The sequence below is a fragment of the Papaver somniferum genome, unplaced genomic scaffold (assembly GCF_003573695.1).
Source record: "Papaver somniferum cultivar HN1 unplaced genomic scaffold, ASM357369v1 unplaced-scaffold_6, whole genome shotgun sequence".
NCBI classification, from domain to species: domain Eukaryota; kingdom Viridiplantae; phylum Streptophyta; class Magnoliopsida; order Ranunculales; family Papaveraceae; genus Papaver; species Papaver somniferum.
Genome location: NW_020648748.1, coordinates 2,266,505 through 2,284,515, shown reverse-complemented (window position 1 = coordinate 2,284,515; position 18,011 = coordinate 2,266,505). Strand labels below are relative to the sequence as shown.

General features: G+C 34.9%; 1 protein-coding gene across 1 annotated transcript; it reads right to left on the bottom strand.

The window, feature by feature from the left end:
- Window positions 1-3,809: 3,809 nt before the first annotated feature.
- Window positions 3,810-5,914, bottom strand: LOC113343512 (phosphoglycerate kinase, chloroplastic-like). Its single transcript, XM_026587667.1, has 5 exons — window positions 5,895-5,914; window positions 5,298-5,511; window positions 4,599-4,916; window positions 4,324-4,482; window positions 3,810-4,207 (listed from the first exon to the last, which is right to left on the bottom strand). Exons 1-5 carry the CDS (start codon window positions 5,912-5,914, stop codon window positions 4,010-4,012), a joined length of 909 nt encoding a protein of 302 aa, XP_026443452.1. The 3' UTR covers window positions 3,810-4,009.
- Window positions 5,915-18,011: the final 12,097 nt, after the last annotated feature.

Below are 18,011 nucleotides of genomic sequence, written 5' to 3'. Positions count from 1 at the left end.
CACTGAGTCATACCATGCAAAGAACGTCGACGAGATAGCAGTGGGTAGCTCAGTTGTTCCTCGCAGTTTGTTTCCTAGTCACTATCCTCTTGACATGATGTCGCAGCCATATACCTATCACAACAGAATGAGCCCCCATCACAACTGCCGGAGATAGAATTCACTTTATCATTTTCCAATGAAGCCGGTGTAGAACGTCAAATACCAGTTCCAAGGGTTCCTTGTCCGTATAACTTTCGGGAGATGAATTTGATAGTGGTAAGTACATTTAAATTTTGTACTCATTGTCATTTTAAGTTTCTTGAATATTCGACTAAATTCTCTAATTTTTATACTTGTAGGAAAATTGCATTAGTTGGATGAAAAAATCATGTTAATACCATCTTGGATCTCGTCAAGCCGCATGGGACGAGTCGTACAAATTGGCTACAACTTCATGTTCCTCATCCGGCAGATCTACATCTTCTTCCGTACCATCTATCCATGATCCAAAAAATCCAAATGAAGCTTTTACATACCAAGACCTCGCATTAGGTGGTTCATATGAATGGGCTACGGGTCAAGGATTTTACACTCCTAGGGTCGAAGATGGATCTACTACATCACCACGAGGTAATGCACAACATCAAAAAGGAGGAAATGAATTTACCGATGCGTTGTTGGGGGAAAGCGAGCCTAACACTGTTTATGATACTCAGTTCGGCCAACAACCCCATAATTTCTTTTGACCTGAATTAAATTACTTGTCATAGTGTTTATGAAACCATATGGAGTGTTATACTTTTAAGTACTATTTATTTTTACGGAGTGTTTAAGTTTTTTTATTTTTTATGGGGTGTTTAAGTTTGTTTATTTGTTGTTTATGGAGTGTTTTTAAGTTTTTCATTTTTATGGAGTGTTATACTTTATTTATTTCACTTTCAATGTACTTTTTAATGTTTTAAGTTATTTAGAAATAGGATTTCAATTTCAATGCAGTTTTTTATGTTTTCAGTTAGTAGGATTTCAATTTCAATGTATTTTTAGTTTCTTCAAAAAACATTGTAACTTTGTTTTGCAATGTAATGGAAGATTACAAATTCTCAAATGGCTACATTTACTTTGATAAATTTCCAAATTTTGAAACAAAATACGATTGAAACAAATTGCCAAACATATAGAAATGAAATTCTGGAAAAAGTAATTGTTAGTTAAAAAAAACGGTCAAACGCTGGATGGAGCAGCGTCGCAGTCGAACGTCGAATAGAACAGCGTCCAATCTAGCGCCTAACAGGTCTGTTCAACACAATTTCCTGCGGAGAAAAACCAAACCTGAATGTGAATATATATTAATTATGGGCCAGGACAATGAAAATATCCAACACAGTGATTTTACAGATCTTACAGTAGCAAATCAAGTTAAGTAATTCGATTTGAGAAGAGAAGTCATTATGACAATCATCTGATTCTGGTAATGTCAAACTCTCTTTATCAAATCTCCAGTTTAGAGGTTTTTCACCCAACACGGCCTCACTGGTAGTTTTGTAAAGATTTTAGAAAAATGTGAGGGTTTGGTAGATTTATACAAAGAGATGAGATATTTACTAAACTGACCTTTAACTAGTCTTACACTCTTACTTGATATTTGACCTTCAGCTAAGAGCATTCCTTTATATACACCCTTAATTAACACATGAATTGGAATGGAGGCAATTAAGCAAAACAAAACAACCACTTAATTACTATAATTTTGTGATTCCAGGTGTTTGAAACAACTTCTAAAACGTAAAGTTTTTCCTATGTTTTTGCAGCATTGAAAATAGTCTATAAATGTTTACTAGCTGGCCGTTATCTGAACAACAACTTAAGCCAAAATGAGTGTCCATATGCAAGGTTTAAGCGCTAATTACTTTTACAGTCCTATGCATAACCCAGCCTCAATATCTTGGTTTTTAGACATTACCAGAATGCACCTAAACATTTGCCCATACTTGCCCAAGTAAGAATGGAGTTTATGAATTGTGACACTTCCAGATTTCTTGGCAAACATGAAGAAGTTTTCAACTTTAGAGCCACAGATATGAAGGCCATGAGTCTGTGCAACCATCAACTACTCAATGTTTTAAAAGGTACTACCCTGCCTCAATATCTTCGTTATTAACAGAATTGAACCCGGGTAATCCCAACGTGAAACTCGCCGGTCAAAAGGTAAAACTACATAAATGAAAGCAAAAATATTTACTAACATACATGTGGACCTGGTTGTGAGAATTACATCTCAGTCAACCTACGAAGTGGAATGCATCCCCTTCTGCAATGCCTCGTCAAAGTCGTCTAATTTGTTTCACTCAACTTAAATGTTGGTTAATTTGCATCATGTAGAACAAAGGCCGCATAGGTGTTTTGAATTTTTCTTTTGAAAGCATTCACAAATTCAGATCAAGGAGATTGAACTATCAAAGGTTATTTCCAAATAACAACTCCATGGGAGAAAAATGAATCAATCAAACACTTGTAAGTAGCATGACTCAAACTACAACTGTTAACTAGTTTAAAGATAGCTGACTTTGTTGTTGTGAGGCTTTACGTAAAATCATAAATGGAACTATTGGACATTTAAACGTAATCCGCCTAAAAGAAGACATAATTTTTAGTCTATGCTGTTTGGTTTTGATTTTTTGCCCTAAAATCAAGAGTAGTCTCTCAAGATTCTGGCAAACAACATAACCTACTAACAGATTTGTTGAATCAGAAACTCTAATTACAGCATTAAAATGTGTGCAAAATTTGACATTTTAAATTAGAGTTTCGAGGTAATTAAACAATAGAATTTCCAAATTCAGCAAGAAATCAAGCATGATTGTTGGAACTATAGATAAATTTTCAAATATCTCTTCAAGATTAAAAAACAACCGATATACATATATCATCAATTGTTATACTAACTTCCAACTTCATACAATTGCAGAAGCAAAAAACTAAATATAACATCAGAATCATCAAAGAAGAAGAAATGTGTGACATAATAAATATGAGTTCGACCTAATTAAACAAAAGAATTTCGAAACTCAGCAATAAAATATGAGTTCGACCTAACTAAACGATAGAATTTCGAAATTCAGCAAGAAACCAAGGATAAGGTAATTTGAATGTATACTGTTCGTACTATCACCAGATTCCTTACAGTTTTATCTCAATCTTTTGTGATGATCAGTACAGGTAACCTGCTTGGTGTTTCCCGATGAATATGGTACTCCGAAGAAAACTTGATGACATAGAACGCATACTGCAGTTAGAACCAATTGAAGCATGCCATCCATATGCTTTTTTTTTTTGGTGTTTCATGCCATAGAATTTGTAATTTTTAGCCTTCCAGGAATGAAGTCATTGCTTTAAACGGTAAAAGAGGCCTTTTTGTTCCCTTCTAGCAGACGGACTTTGGATGCACCTACCCATTTGGCACATTTTCTTAGTTAATGAAATCTGACCTTAAACTGTCTCGGTCATAATTCTCTCTTGCTACAATTTGGTTTTCAGAAGGACGAAGGGTTTTGTTATTTTTAAGAACTAAGCACATGAAACAAAACAACTGGTAGTAAGTAACATATTTTATGCTTTTCCACACTAGAACTGTCAAACCAATACTTAATGGGTAAATTCTGGAAACTCTTACCCAAAATGTACCTCCAAACTTTTTATGCTACATGGCAGCTCAGCTATTTCGATAGGGGCCAGAGATGCCACCTTCACACAAAAACCCTAATAACCTTCCCACCCAAAGTTTACTACGACAGTGAATTTGGTATTCTTTCTCCTACCCAGCAAATATTGAAGAAATACATTTGATAGAAAATCATTTGTTAACATCGAAACTAAAAACTGATAAATATCCCAGTTCAAAATATCATTTGTTAACATCGAAACTAAAAACCGTGTTTACTTACTCAGATCCTACATAAACTGATAAATATCCCAGTTCAAAATATCAACCAATCGTTTCTTCCAAACGTATTTCCAAAAGACAATATCATCAACAACCTGAATCTAAAGAATAAATACCAGGAAGTAACTTTCCTTCCAATAGCCCATCACTGGAAACCCCTCCTGTTGAGGTGTGGCTTACCTTTTCAGCATAACCTAGTTTGTGGATAGTTTTAATTGACTCACCACCTGCAACAATTGTTGTTACTCCCTTTCCAGTTAGCTCAGCCAACTTCATGGTGATTGCCTGAAATAAGTTGCAATACATTTCAGGATTAAGTTAGCTAACTGTGCGTGCCATACGCTATTTATATAACTGAACAGCATATAATAATAACAAAAAATAGTAAGTGAGACACATACTTCCGTTCCATGTTCGAACTTGTCAAAATTATAAACTCCTAACGAACCATGATGTAAAACAGTCTTGGCTGTATCAAGAGATGCATTGAATGCCTGGATTGAATCCGAACCAATATCCAAAATCATCCAACCATCAGGAACACTACCTGCTGCTACAGTCTGCACCATATAACATCCAAGTTAACAAAATTTACCCAATAATAATGTAAGTGGAACCATACGCCCAGGCATTCATCAGATATGATGCACAGTTCAAAAGAGTATAATAAACAAACCTTGCAGCTCGCATCAGGTGCACACTGGTCAGCAATCACAACATCAACTGGTAAATGAAGAACCACTCCCCTGACCTTAGCCTTCTCGATAATTGACTTTGCTGTATCAATCATGTCTTCCTGAACAGGGGATGATCCGACGGGTAAGCCATTGGCTCTGTTGAATGTGGAGATCATTCTTCCACCCAAAATGAGGATATCAACTTTCTCCAGCAAATATTCAATTATTCTTATCTCCCGTGAGAGTTTAATACCCCCAACAATGGCAGCAAAAGGCCTCTTGGGTTTCAATACAGCTCCAATAAGATAGTCAAGTTCCTAAACAAAGATTATAAATTAAACCTGGATTTTATCCATTCGGTATTTACAGCAAAAGAAAAACCTGAACACCATAGAACCCAAAGCACATACAATATGATAAACTTTTTAGAATATGATCCAGAATCTAGGCATGGCAAACTAAAGACGGACCATGTGCTAATCTGCAAACTGTTGTCGCTCTCTGAATTGTATACACCTATATTTCAGATATGAATTATAACAAGCTCATTTCTTTGTCATCCAAAAATGTAAATGTCCAGAAAACTAGCAGTGAAATCATGGTAGGCCAGCTGCACTCAACAGTAGCAGTACTAGAAACAGAGATGACGGATTCTGTCAAAATATATTGGGTGCACTAAATAAAATGAAATGGCATACCTTCTTCATAAGGAAACCAGCCACAGATGGCCGTAAGAACTTGGTGACTCCAACCGAGGAAGCATCAGTTCTGTGAGCAGTTAAAAAACAATCATTCACATAGAGGTCGGCATAAGATGCTAGTATCCTCGCCAATGCAGGGGCATTCTTCAATTCTCCTCTGTAAAATCTCACATTTTCAAGGAGTACGACACCTCCATTTGGCAAATTTTTTCTGAGAAGGGGAGAATGGTGGAGTATTCATGGGATGAAAATATGCTTGGATATTTTCATTATTATTTAATATATTTTAATTATCTAGAAAGATATATTGTAATTAATTAAGATGTTTTCATTTATTAATAATATTTTAGAAATATAATTGTTTATTTAGGGATTTTATATATTAGTTTAGAAATCTCGTATTTTAAGGAATAAGTATTTTGATTATTTGTCTGGAAGTTATCTATATAAAGAGCTCCATGTTTTCATACTAGAAGAGAAGATTTTGATTAATTGAAAAGTAGTATTTTCTTTGAGAGTGGTATCTCGGAAATATGAGGTTTTAGATATTAGTTCTATTCAACGCTTCCGCCCTGCATCAGTTGGTTCAGAGACAGGCAACGCTCCTGCATCATGTTTCGAGGAAGAAATTATGGTGTTGTTCGAAGAGCCGCTCTCAGCGATGAGAAAGAGGAAGTGGTAGTAGATGATCTAGAAAGGAAGGTTAAGGCGCTCACCCTCCTATTGGCTGAAATGCATCATCAACAAGAGCCCCATCATGGTCCTAGCCTACAACGAGTGGAGGAAGTGACCGGTGATGAAAACAAAAATCTCTTTGGCGACAAGGAGAAAGGATTTCAAGGAGTTGCACATGATCCGCGAGATTCGTTGGAGTCCGGATTAAAGCATGAAATACAAAGTTTTGATGATATTTTTTCTTTCTCTGGAACTAAAGAATATGAAGTTATCGTGGATTGGAATTCACCACCGGTCTATGATGATTACCCTGATGATGAGATCATGTTATATTCTTGTTATGTTGGTCCATATTTTCTTGAAGCAGTATGTAATCAGGTGGATCAACGACATCAACTTCACTATTTCGATGCGCAGGTATTTTCCGGTTCAATAGTAATTATGTCAATATTATTTAAGTTGAAGGATTATAAGAATTTTCATCGAAGAATTATTTACCCAACAACAAATACTGGCAAAATTCGAGGGAGAATTTTTTTTGAGAAGGGGGAGAATGGTGGAGTATTTAGGGAAAGTGAATATACTCGTTTATTGTTATTTTTCTTTGATTTATTATTATTATTTAGCAAATAATATTTAATTAATTAAGATATTTTCTCTTTTATTATTTAGGTAACTTTTAGAAGTATCTAATAGTATTTATTTTAGTATTTTATTAGTTTAGAAAATATCCATTAGATAAGGTAGTAAGTATTTTTAATAATTAAATAAAATATTTTGTTATTAATTGATAAGGAGTTATATATATAAAGAGCTCCATGTTTTGATATTAGAGGAGAAGATTTTGATTAATTGAAAAGTAGTATTTTCCTTGAGAGTGGTATCTCGGAAATATGTGGTTTTAGATTTTTATTTTATTCAACGCTTCCGCCCTGCATCAGTTGGTTCAGAGACAGGCAACGCTCCTGCATCATGTTTCGAGGAAGAAATTATGATGTTGTTCGAAGAGCCGCTCTCAGCGATGAGAAAGAGCAAGCGGTAATAGATGATCTAGAACGGAAGGTTAAGGCGCTCACCCTCCAATTGGCTGAAATGCATCATCAGCAAGAGCCCCATCATGGTCCTAGCCTACAGCGAGTGGAGGAAGTGACCGGTGATGAACAAAAAAACTTCCTTGGCGACAAGGAAGAAGGATTTCAAGGAGTTGCACATGATTCACGAGATTCGTTGGAATCCGGATTAAAGCTTGAAATCCCAAGGTTTGATGGCATTTTTTCTTTTTCTGTGGTTGAGAAAAATAATATTGCCGTGGATTGGAATCTACCACCAATTTATGATATTTATCCTGATGATGAGATCATATTATGTTCTAGTTATGTTGATTCATACTCTCTAAAAGCTTTATGTAGTCAGGTGGATCAACGACATCAACTTCACATTTTCAAAGCGCAAATATTTTTGAGTCAAATAGCAATTATGCCAAGATTATTTAAGTCGACGGATTATAAATATTTTCATCGACGAATTATTTATACAAGAACTAATACTGGCAAAATTCGAGGGCGAATTTTTTCTGAGAAGGGGAGAATGGTGGAGTATTCATGGGATGAAAATATGCTGGCATATTTTCATTATTATTTAATATATTTTAATTATCTAGAAAGATATATTGTAAATAATTAAGATGTTTTCATTTATTGATAATATTTTAGAAATATAATTGTTTATTTAGGGATTTTATATATTAGTTTAGAAATCTCGTATTTTAAGGAATAAGTATTTTGATTATTTGTCTGGAAGTTATCTATATAAAGAGCTCCATGTTTTCATATTAGAGGAGAAGATTTTGATTAATTGAAAAGTAGTATTTTCCTTTAGAGTGGTATCTCGGAAACATGTTGTTTTAGATTTAATACTATTCAACGCTTCCGCCCTGCATCAGTTGGTTCAGAGACAGGCAACGCTCCTGCATCATGTTTCGAGGAAGAAATTATGATGTTGTTCGAAGAGCCGCTCTCAGCGATGAGAAAGAGCAAGCGGTAATAGATGATCTAGAACGGAAGGTTAAGGCACTCACCCTCCAATTAGCTGAAATGCATCATCAGCAAGAGCCCCATCATGGTCCTAGCCTACATCGAGTGGAGGAAGTGACCGGTGATGAACAAAAAAACTTCCTTGGCGACAAGGAAGAAGGATTTCAAGGAGTTGCACATGATCCACGAGATTCGTTGGAGTCCGGATTAAAGCTTGAAATCCCAAGGTTTGATGGCAGTTTTTATTTTTCTGTGGTTGAGAAAAATAATGTTGCCGTGGATTGGAATCTACCACCAATTTATGATATTTATCCTGATGATGAGATCATATTATGTTCTAGTTATGTTTATTCATACTCTCTAAAAGCAGTATGTAGTCAGGTGGATCAACGACATCAACTTCACATTTTCAAAGCGCAAATATTTTTGAGTCCAATAGCAATTATGCCAAGATTATTTAAGTCGACGGATTATAAATATTTTCATCGACGAATTATTTATACAAGAACTAATACTGGCAAAATTCGAGGGAGAATTTTTTCTGAGAAAGGGAGAATGGTGGAGTATTCATGGGATGAAAATATGCTTGGATATTTTCATTATTATTTAATATATTTTAATTATCTTCAAAGATATATTGTAATTAATTAAGATGTTTTCATTTATTGATAATATTTTAGAAATATAATTGTTTAATAAGGGATTTTATATATTAGTTTAGAAATCTCGTATTTTAAGGAATAAGTATTTTGATTATTTGTCTGGAAGTTATCTATATAAAGAGCTCCATGTTTTCATATTAGAGGAGAAGATTTTGATTAATTGAAAAGTAGTATTTTCCTTGAGAGTGGTATCTCGGAAACATGTTGTTTTGGATTTAATACTATTCAACGCTTCCGCCCTGCATCAGTTGGTTCAGAGACAGGCAACGCTCCTGCATCATGTTTCGAGGAAGAAATTATGATGTTGTTCGAAGAGCCGCTCTCAGCGATGAGAAAGAGAAAGCGGTAATAGATGATCTAGAACGGAAGGTTAAGGCGCTCACCCTCCAATTGGCTGAAATGCATCATCAGCAAGAGCCCCATCATGGTCCTAGCCTACAACGAGTGGAGGAAGTGACCGGTGATGAACAAAAAAACTTCCTTGGCGACAAGGAAGAAGGATTTCAAGGAGTTGCACATGATCCACGAGATTCGTTGGAGTCCGGATTAAAACTTGAAATCCCAAGGTTTGATGGCAGTTTTTCTTTTTCTGTGGTTGAGAAAAATAATGTTGCCGGTGATTGGAATCTACCACCAATTTATGATATTTATCCTGATGATGAGATCATATTATGTTCTAGTTATTTGATTCATACTCTCTAAAAGCAGTATGTAGTCAGGTGGATCAACGACATCAACTTCACATTTTCAAAGCGCAAATATTTTTGAGTCCAATAGCAATTATGCCAAGATTATTTAAGTTGACGGATTATAAATATTTTCATCGACGAATTATTTATACAAGAACTAATACTGGCAAAATTCGAGGGAGAATTTTTTCTGAGAAGGGGAGAATGGTGGAGTATTCATGGGATGAAAATATGCTTGGATATTTTCATTATTATTTAATATATTTTAATTATCTAGAAAGATATATTGTAATTAATTAAGATGTTTTCATTTATTGATAATATTTTAGAAATATAATTGTTTAATAAGGGATTTTATATATTAGTTTAGAAATCTCGTATTTTAAGGAATAAGTATTTTGATTATTTGTCTGGAAGTTATCTATATAAAGAGCTCCATGTTTTCATATTAGAGGAGAAGATTTTGATTAATTGAAAAGTAGTATTTTCCTTGAGAGTGGTATCTCGGAAACATGTGGTTTTGGATTTAATACTATTCAACGCTTCCGCCCTGCATCAGTTGGTTCAGAGACAGGCAACGCTCCTGCATCATGTTTCGAGGAAGAAATTATTATGTTGTTCGAAGAGCCGCTCTCAGCGATGAGAAAGAGCAAGCGGTAATAGATGATCTAGAACGGAAGGTTAAGGCGCTCACCCTCCAATTGGCTGAAATGCATCATCAGCAAGAGCCCCATCATGGTCCTAGCCTACATCGAGTGGAGGAAGTGACCGGTGATGAACAAAAAAACTTCCTTGGCGACAAGGAAGAAGGATTTCAAGGAGTTGCACATGATCCACGAGATTCGTTGGAGTTCGGATTAAAGCTTGAAATCCCAATGTTTGATGGCATTTTTTATTTTTCTGTGGTTGAGAAAAATAATGTTGCCGTGGATTGGAATCTACCACCAATTTATGATATTTATCCTGATGATGAGATCATATTATGTTCTAGTTATGTTGATTCATACTCTCTAAAAGCAGTATGTAGTCAGGTGGATAAACGACATCAACTTCACATTTTCAAAGCGCAAATATTTTTGAGTCCAATAGCAATTATGCCAAGATTATTTAAGTTGACGGATTATAAATATTTTCATCGACGAATTATTTATACAAGAACTAATACTGGCAAAATTCGAGGGAGAATTTTTTCTGAGAAGGGGAGAATGGTGGAGTATTCATGGGATGAAAATATGCTTGGATATTTTCATTATTATTTAATATATTTTAATTATCTAGAAAGATATATTGTAATTAATTAAGATGTTTTCATTTATTGATAATATTTTAGAAATATAATTGTTTATTTAGGGATTTTATATATTAGTTTAGAAATCTCGTATTTTAAGGAATAAGTATTTTGATTATTTGTCTGGAAGTTATCTATATAAAGAGCTCCATGTTTTCATATTAGAGGAGAAGATTTTGATTAATTGAAAAGTAGTATTTTCCTTGAGAGTGGTATCTCGGAAACATGTTGTTTTGGATTTAATACTATTCAACGCTTCCGCCCTGCATCAGTTGGTTCAGAGACAGACAACGCTCCTGCATCATGTTTCGAGGAAGAAATTATTATGTTGTTCGAAGATCCGCTCTCAGCGATGAGAAAGAGCAAGCGGTAATAGATGATCTAGAACGGAAGGTTAAGGCGCTCACCCTCCAATTGGCTGAAATGCATCATCAGCAAGAGCCCCATCATGGTCCTAGCCAACATCGAGTGGAGGAAGTGACCGGTGATGAACAAAAAAACTTCCTTGGCGACAAGGAAGAAGGATTTCAAGGAGTTGCACATGATCCACGAGATTCGTTGGAGTTCGGATTAAAGCTTGAAATCCCAAGGTTTGATGGCATTTTTTCTTTTTCTGTGGTTGAGAAAAATAATGTTGCCGTGGATTGGAATCTACCACCAATTTATGATATTTATCCTGATGATGAGATCATATTATGTTCTAGTTATGTTGATTCATACTCTCTAAAAGCAGTATGTAGTCAGGTGGATCAACGACATCAACTTCACATTTTCAAAGCGCAAATATTTTTGAGTCCAATAGCAATTATGTCAAGATTATTTAAGTCGACGGATTATAAATATTTTCATCGACGAATTATTTATACAAGAACTAATACTGGCAAAATTCGAGGGCGAATTTTTTCTGAGAAGGGGAGAATGGTGGAGTATTCATGGGATGAAAATATGCTTGGATATTTTCATTATTATTTAATATATTTTAATTATCTAGAAAGATATATTGTAATTAATTAAGATGTTTTCATTTATTAATAATATTTTAGAAATATAATTGTTTATTTAGGGATTTTATATATTAGTTTAGAAATCTCGTATTTTAAGGAATAAGTATTTTGATTATTTGTCTGGAAGTTATCTATATAAAGAGCTCCATGTTTTCATATTAGAGGAGAAGATTTTGATTAATTGAAAAGTAGTATTTTCCTTGAGAGTGGTATCTCGGAAACATGTTGTTTTGGATTTAATACTATTCAACGCTTCCGCCCTGCATCAGTTGGTTCAGAGACAGACAACGCTCCTGCATCATGTTTCGAGGAAGAAATTATGATGTTGTTCGAAGAGCCGCTCTCAGCGATGAGAAAGAGCAAGCGGTAATAGATGATCTAGAACGGAAGGTTAAGGCGCTCACCCTCCAATTAGCTGAAATGCATCATCAGCAAGAGCCCCATCATGGTCCTAGCCTACAGCGAGTGGAGGAAGTGACCGGTGATGAACAAAAAAACTTCCTTGGCGACAAGGAAGAAGGATTTCAAGGAGTTGCACATGATCCACGAGATTCGTTGGAGTCCGGATTAAAGCTTGAAATCCCAAGGTTTGATGGCAGTTTTTATTTTTCTGTGGTTGAGAAAAATAATGTTGCCGGTGATTGGAATCTACCACCAATTTATGATATTTATCCTGATGATGAGATCATATTATGTTCTAGTTATGTTGATTCATACTCTCTAAAAGCAGTATGTAGTCAGGTGGATCAACGACATCAACTTCACATTTTCAAAGCGCAAATATTTTTGAGTCCAATAGCAATTATGCCAAGATTATTTAAGTTGACGGATTATAAATATTTTCATCGACGAATTATTTATACAAGAACTAATACTGGCAAAATTCGAGGGAGAATTTTTTCTGAGAAGGGGAGAATGGTGGAGTATTCATGGGATGAAAATATGCTTGGATATTTTCATTATTATTTAATATATTTTAATTATCTAGAAAGATATATTGTAATTAATTAAGATGTTTTCATTTATTGATAATATTTTAGAAATATAATTGTTTAATAAGGGATTTATATATTAGTTTAGAAATCTCGTATTTTAAGGAATAAGTATTTGATTATTTGTCTGGAAGTTATCTATATAAAGAGCTCCATGTTTTCATATTAGAGGAGAAGATTTTGATTAATTGAAAAGTAGTATTTTCCTTGAGAGTGGTATCTCGGAAACATGTGGTTTTGGATTTAATACTATTCAACGCTTCCGCCCTGCATCAGTTGGTTCAGAGACAGGCAACGCTCCTGCATCATGTTCGAGGAAGAAAATTATGTTGTTCGAAGAGCCGCTCTCAGCGATGAGAAAGAGCAAGCGGTAATAGATGATCTAGAACGGAAGGTTAAGGCGCTCACCCTCCAATTGGCTGAAATGCATCATCAGCAAGAGCCCCATCATGGTCCTAGCCTACATCGAGTGGAGGAAGTGACCGGTGATGAACAAAAAACTTCCTTGGCGACAAGGAAGAAGGATTTCAAGGAGTTGCACATGATCCACGAGATTCGTTGGAGTTCGGATTAAAGCTTGAAATCCCAATGTTTGATGGCATTTTTTATTTTTCTGTGGTTGAGAAAAATAATGTTGCCGTGGATTGGAATCTACCACCAATTTATGATATTTATCCTGATGATGAGATCATATATGTTCTAGTTATGTTGATTCATACTCTCTAAAAGCAGTATGTAGTCAGGTGGATAAACGACATCAACTTCACATTTTCAAAGCGCAAATATTTTTGAGTCCAATAGCAATTATGCCAAGATTATTTAAGTTGACGGATTATAAATATTTTCATCGACGAATTATTTATACAAGAACTAATACTGGCAAAATTCGAGGGAGAATTTTTTCTGAGAAGGGGAGAATGGTGGAGTATTCATGGGATGAAAATATGCTTGGATATTTTCATTATTATTTATATATTTTAATTATCTAGAAAGATATATTGTAATTAATTAAGATGTTTTCATTTATTGATAATATTTTAGAAATATAATTGTTTATTTAGGGATTTTATATATTAGTTTAGAAATCTCGTATTTTAAGGAATAAGTATTTTGATTATTTGTCTGGAAGTTATCTATATAAAGAGCTCCATGTTTTCATATTAGAGGAGAAGATTTTGATTAATTGAAAAGTAGTATTTCCTTGAGAGTGGTATCTCGGAAACATGTTGTTTTGGATTTAATACTATTCAACGCTTCCGCCCTGCATCAGTTGGTTCAGAGACAGACAACGCTCCTGCATCATGTTTCGAGGAAGAAATTATGTTGTTCGAAGTCCGCTCTCAGCGATGAGAAAGAGCAAGCGGTATAGTAATAGAGACTAGAACGGAAGGTTAAGGCGCTCACCCTCCAATTGGCTGAAATGCATCATCAGCAAGAGCCCCATCATGGTCCTAGCCAACATCGAGAGGAGGAAGTGACCGGTGATGAACAAAAAACTTCCTTGGCGACAAGGAAGAAGGATTTCAAGGAGTTGCACATGATCCACGAGATTCGTTGGAGTTCGGATTAAAGCTTGAAATCCCAAGGTTTGATGGCATTTTTTCTTTTTCTGTGGTTGAGAAAAATAATGTTGCCGTGGATTGGAATCTACCACCAATTTATGATATTTATCCTGATGATGAGATCATATTATGTTCTAGTTATGTTGATTCATACTCTCTAAAAGCAGTATGTAGTCAGGTGGATCAACGACATCAACTTCACATTTTCAAAGCGCAAATATTTTTGAGTCCAATAGCAATTATGTCAAGATTATTTAAGTCGACGGATTATAAATATTTTCATCGACGAATTATTTATACAAGAACTAATACTGGCAAAATTCGAGGGCGAATTTTTTCTGAGAAGGGGAGAATGGTGGAGTATTCATGGGATGAAAATATGCTTGGATATTTTCATTATTATTTAATATATTTTAATTATCTAGAAAGATATATTGTAATTAATTAAGATGTTTTCATTTATTAATAACATTTTAGAAATATAATTGTTTATTTAGGGATTTTATATATTAGTTTAGAAATCTCGTATTTTAAGGAATAAGTATTTGATTATTTGTCTGGAAGTTATCTATATAAAGAGCTCCATGTTTTCATATTAGAGGAGAAGATTTTGATTAATTGAAAAGTAGTATTTTCCTTGAGAGTGGTATCTCGGAAATATGTGGTTTTAGATTTTAATTTTATTCAACGCTTCCGCCCTGCATCAGTAAAGGTGGAGATTCATGGGATGAAAATATGCTTGGATATTTTCATTATTTTAATATATTTTAATTATCTAGAAAGATATATTGTAATTAATTAAGATGTTTTCATTTATTAATAATATTTAGAAATATAATTGTTTACTTAGGGATTTTATATATTAGTTTAGAAATCTCGTATTTTAAGGAAAAATATTTTGATTATTTGTCTGGGAAGTTATCTATATAAAGAGCTCCATGTTTTCATATTAGAGGAGAAGATTTTGATTAATTGAAAAGTAGTATTTTCCTTGAGAGTGGTATCTCGGAAACATGTTGTTTTGGATTTAATACTATTCAACGCTTCCGCCCTGCATCAGTTGGTTCAGAGACAGACAACGCTCCTGCATCATGTTTCGAGGAAGAAATTATTATGTGTTGTTCGAAGATCCGCTCTCAGCGATGAGAAAGAGCAAGGGTAATAGATGATCTAGAACGGAAGGTTAAGGCGCTCACCCTCCAATTGCTGCTGAAATGCATCATCAGCAAGAGCCCCATCATGGTCCTAGCCAACATCGAGTGGAGGAAGTGACCGGTGATGAACAAAAAAACTTCCTTGGCGACAAGGAAGAAGGATTTCAAGGAGTTTCACATGATCCACGAGATTCGTTGGAGTTCGGATTAAAGCTTGAAATCCCAAGGTTTGATGGCATTTTTTCTTTTCTGTGGTTGAGAAAAATAATGTTGCCGTGGATTGGAATCTACCACCAATTTATGATATTTATCCTGATGATGAGATCATATTATGTTCTAGTTATGTTGATTCATACTCTCTAAAAGCAGTATGTAGTCAGGTGGATCAACGACATCAACTTCACATTTTCAAAGCGCAAATATTTTTGAGTCCAATAGCAATTATGTCAAGATTATTTAAGTCGACGGATTATAAATATTTTCATCGACGAATTATTTATACAAGAACTAATACTGGCAAAATTCGAGGGCGAATTTTTTCTGAGAAGGGGAGAATGGTGGAGTATTCATGGGATGAAAATATGCTTGGATATTTTCATTATTATTTAATATATTTTAATTATCTAGAAATATATATTGTAATTAATTAAGATTTTTTCATTTATTAATAACATTTTAGAAATATAATTGTTTATTTAGGGATTTTATATATTAGTTTAGATATCTCGTATTTTAAGGAATAAGTATTTTGATTATTTTTCTGGAAGTTATCTATATAAAGAGCTTCATGTTTTCATATTAGAGTAGAAGATTTTGATTAATTGAAAAGTAGTATTTTCCTTGAGAGTGGTATCTCGGAAATATGTGGTTTTAGATTTTAATTTTATTCAACGCTTCCGCCCTGCATCAGTAAAGGTGGAGTATTCATGGGATGAAAATATGCTTGGATATTTTCATTATTATTTAATATATTTTAATTATCTAGAAAGATATATTGTAATTAATTAAGATGTTTTCATTTATTAATAATATTTTAGAAATATAATTGTTTATTTAGGGATTTTATATATTAGTTTAGAAATCTCGTATTTTAAGGAATAAGTATTTTGATTATTTGTCTGGAAGTTATCTATATAAAGAGCTCCATGTTTTCATATTAGAGGAGAAGATTTTGATTAATTGAAAAGTAGTATTTTCCTTGAGAGTGGTATCTCGGAAACATGTGGTTTTGGATTTAATACTATTCAACGCTTCCGCCCTGCATCAGTTGGTTCAGAGACAGGCAACGCTCCTGCATCATGTTTCGAGGAAGAAATTATGATGTTGTTCGAAGAGCCGCTCTCAGTGATGAGAAAGAGAAAGCGGTAATAGATGATCTAGAACGGAAGGTTAAGGCGCTCACCCTCCAATTGGCTGAAATGCATCATCAGCAAGAGCCCCATCATGGTCCTAGCCTACAACGAGTGGAGGAAGTGACCGGTGATGAACAAAAAAACTTCCTTGGCGACAAGGAAGAAGGATTTCAAGGAGTTGCACATGATCCACGAGATTCGATGGAGTCCGGATTAAAACTTGAAATCCCAAGGTTTGATGGCATTTTTTCTTTTTCTGTGGTTGAGAAAAATAATGTTGCCGTGGATTGGAATCTACCACCAATTTATGATATTTATCCTGATGATGGGATCATATTATGTTCTAGTTATGTTGATTCATACTCTCTAAAAGCAGTATGTAGTCAGGTGGATCGACGACATCAACTTCACATTTTCAAAGCGCAAATATTTTTGAGTCCAATAGAAATTATGCCAAGATTATTTAAGTCGACGGATTATAAATATTTTCATGGACGAATTATTTATACAAGAACTAATACTGGCAAAATTCGAGGGCGAATTTTTTATGAGAAGGGGAGAATGGTGGAGTATTCAAGGGATGAAAATATGCTTGGATATTTAACGAAAAATTCTGAGGACTGCACCTATACCAACCTTAGAGGCGTCTGTATGAACCTCAAATGGTAAAGAAAAATTTGGTAAAGACAATATAGGGGCAGAACGCTTCTCCTTCAGCAAGATGAAGCTTGCTGTAGCTGCGTCTGTCCAAGCAAACTTGCTATTCTTCATGCAGTCGGTGATTGCTGCTGCAATAGTGCTAAAGTGGGGAATAAACCTTCTATAAAAGGACGCTAACCCATGAAAACTCCTGGCCTCATGGATTGTTTGCGGACAAGGCCAAGTACGCACAGAATCGTGTGGCTGATGGTCTTAGTCGTCGACGAAGTCTACTAACGTCACTATGGACGGAGGTCTTAGGTTTGGAGTCGTTTGCTGATTTGTACAAGACTGACCCCTATTTTGGCTCAATTCTGGACGCTGTGCATGCTGGCAACAGTGCCCGGTTCACGCTGTTGGATGGTTTTCTCTTCAAGGGAACTCGACTTTGCATTCCTGACTGTAGCTGGCGTTTATGTGTCGTTCAAGAACTGCATAACGAGGGTCACTTTGGTCGTGACAAGACCTTCCAGTTGGTTTCAGCATCATACTCTTGGCCCCGCTTGTTTAAAGAGGTACAACGTTTCTTTTCTCGTTGTCATATCTGTCAGGTATTTAAAGGTTCTTCGACAAATGCTGGTCTTTATATGCCATTACCAAT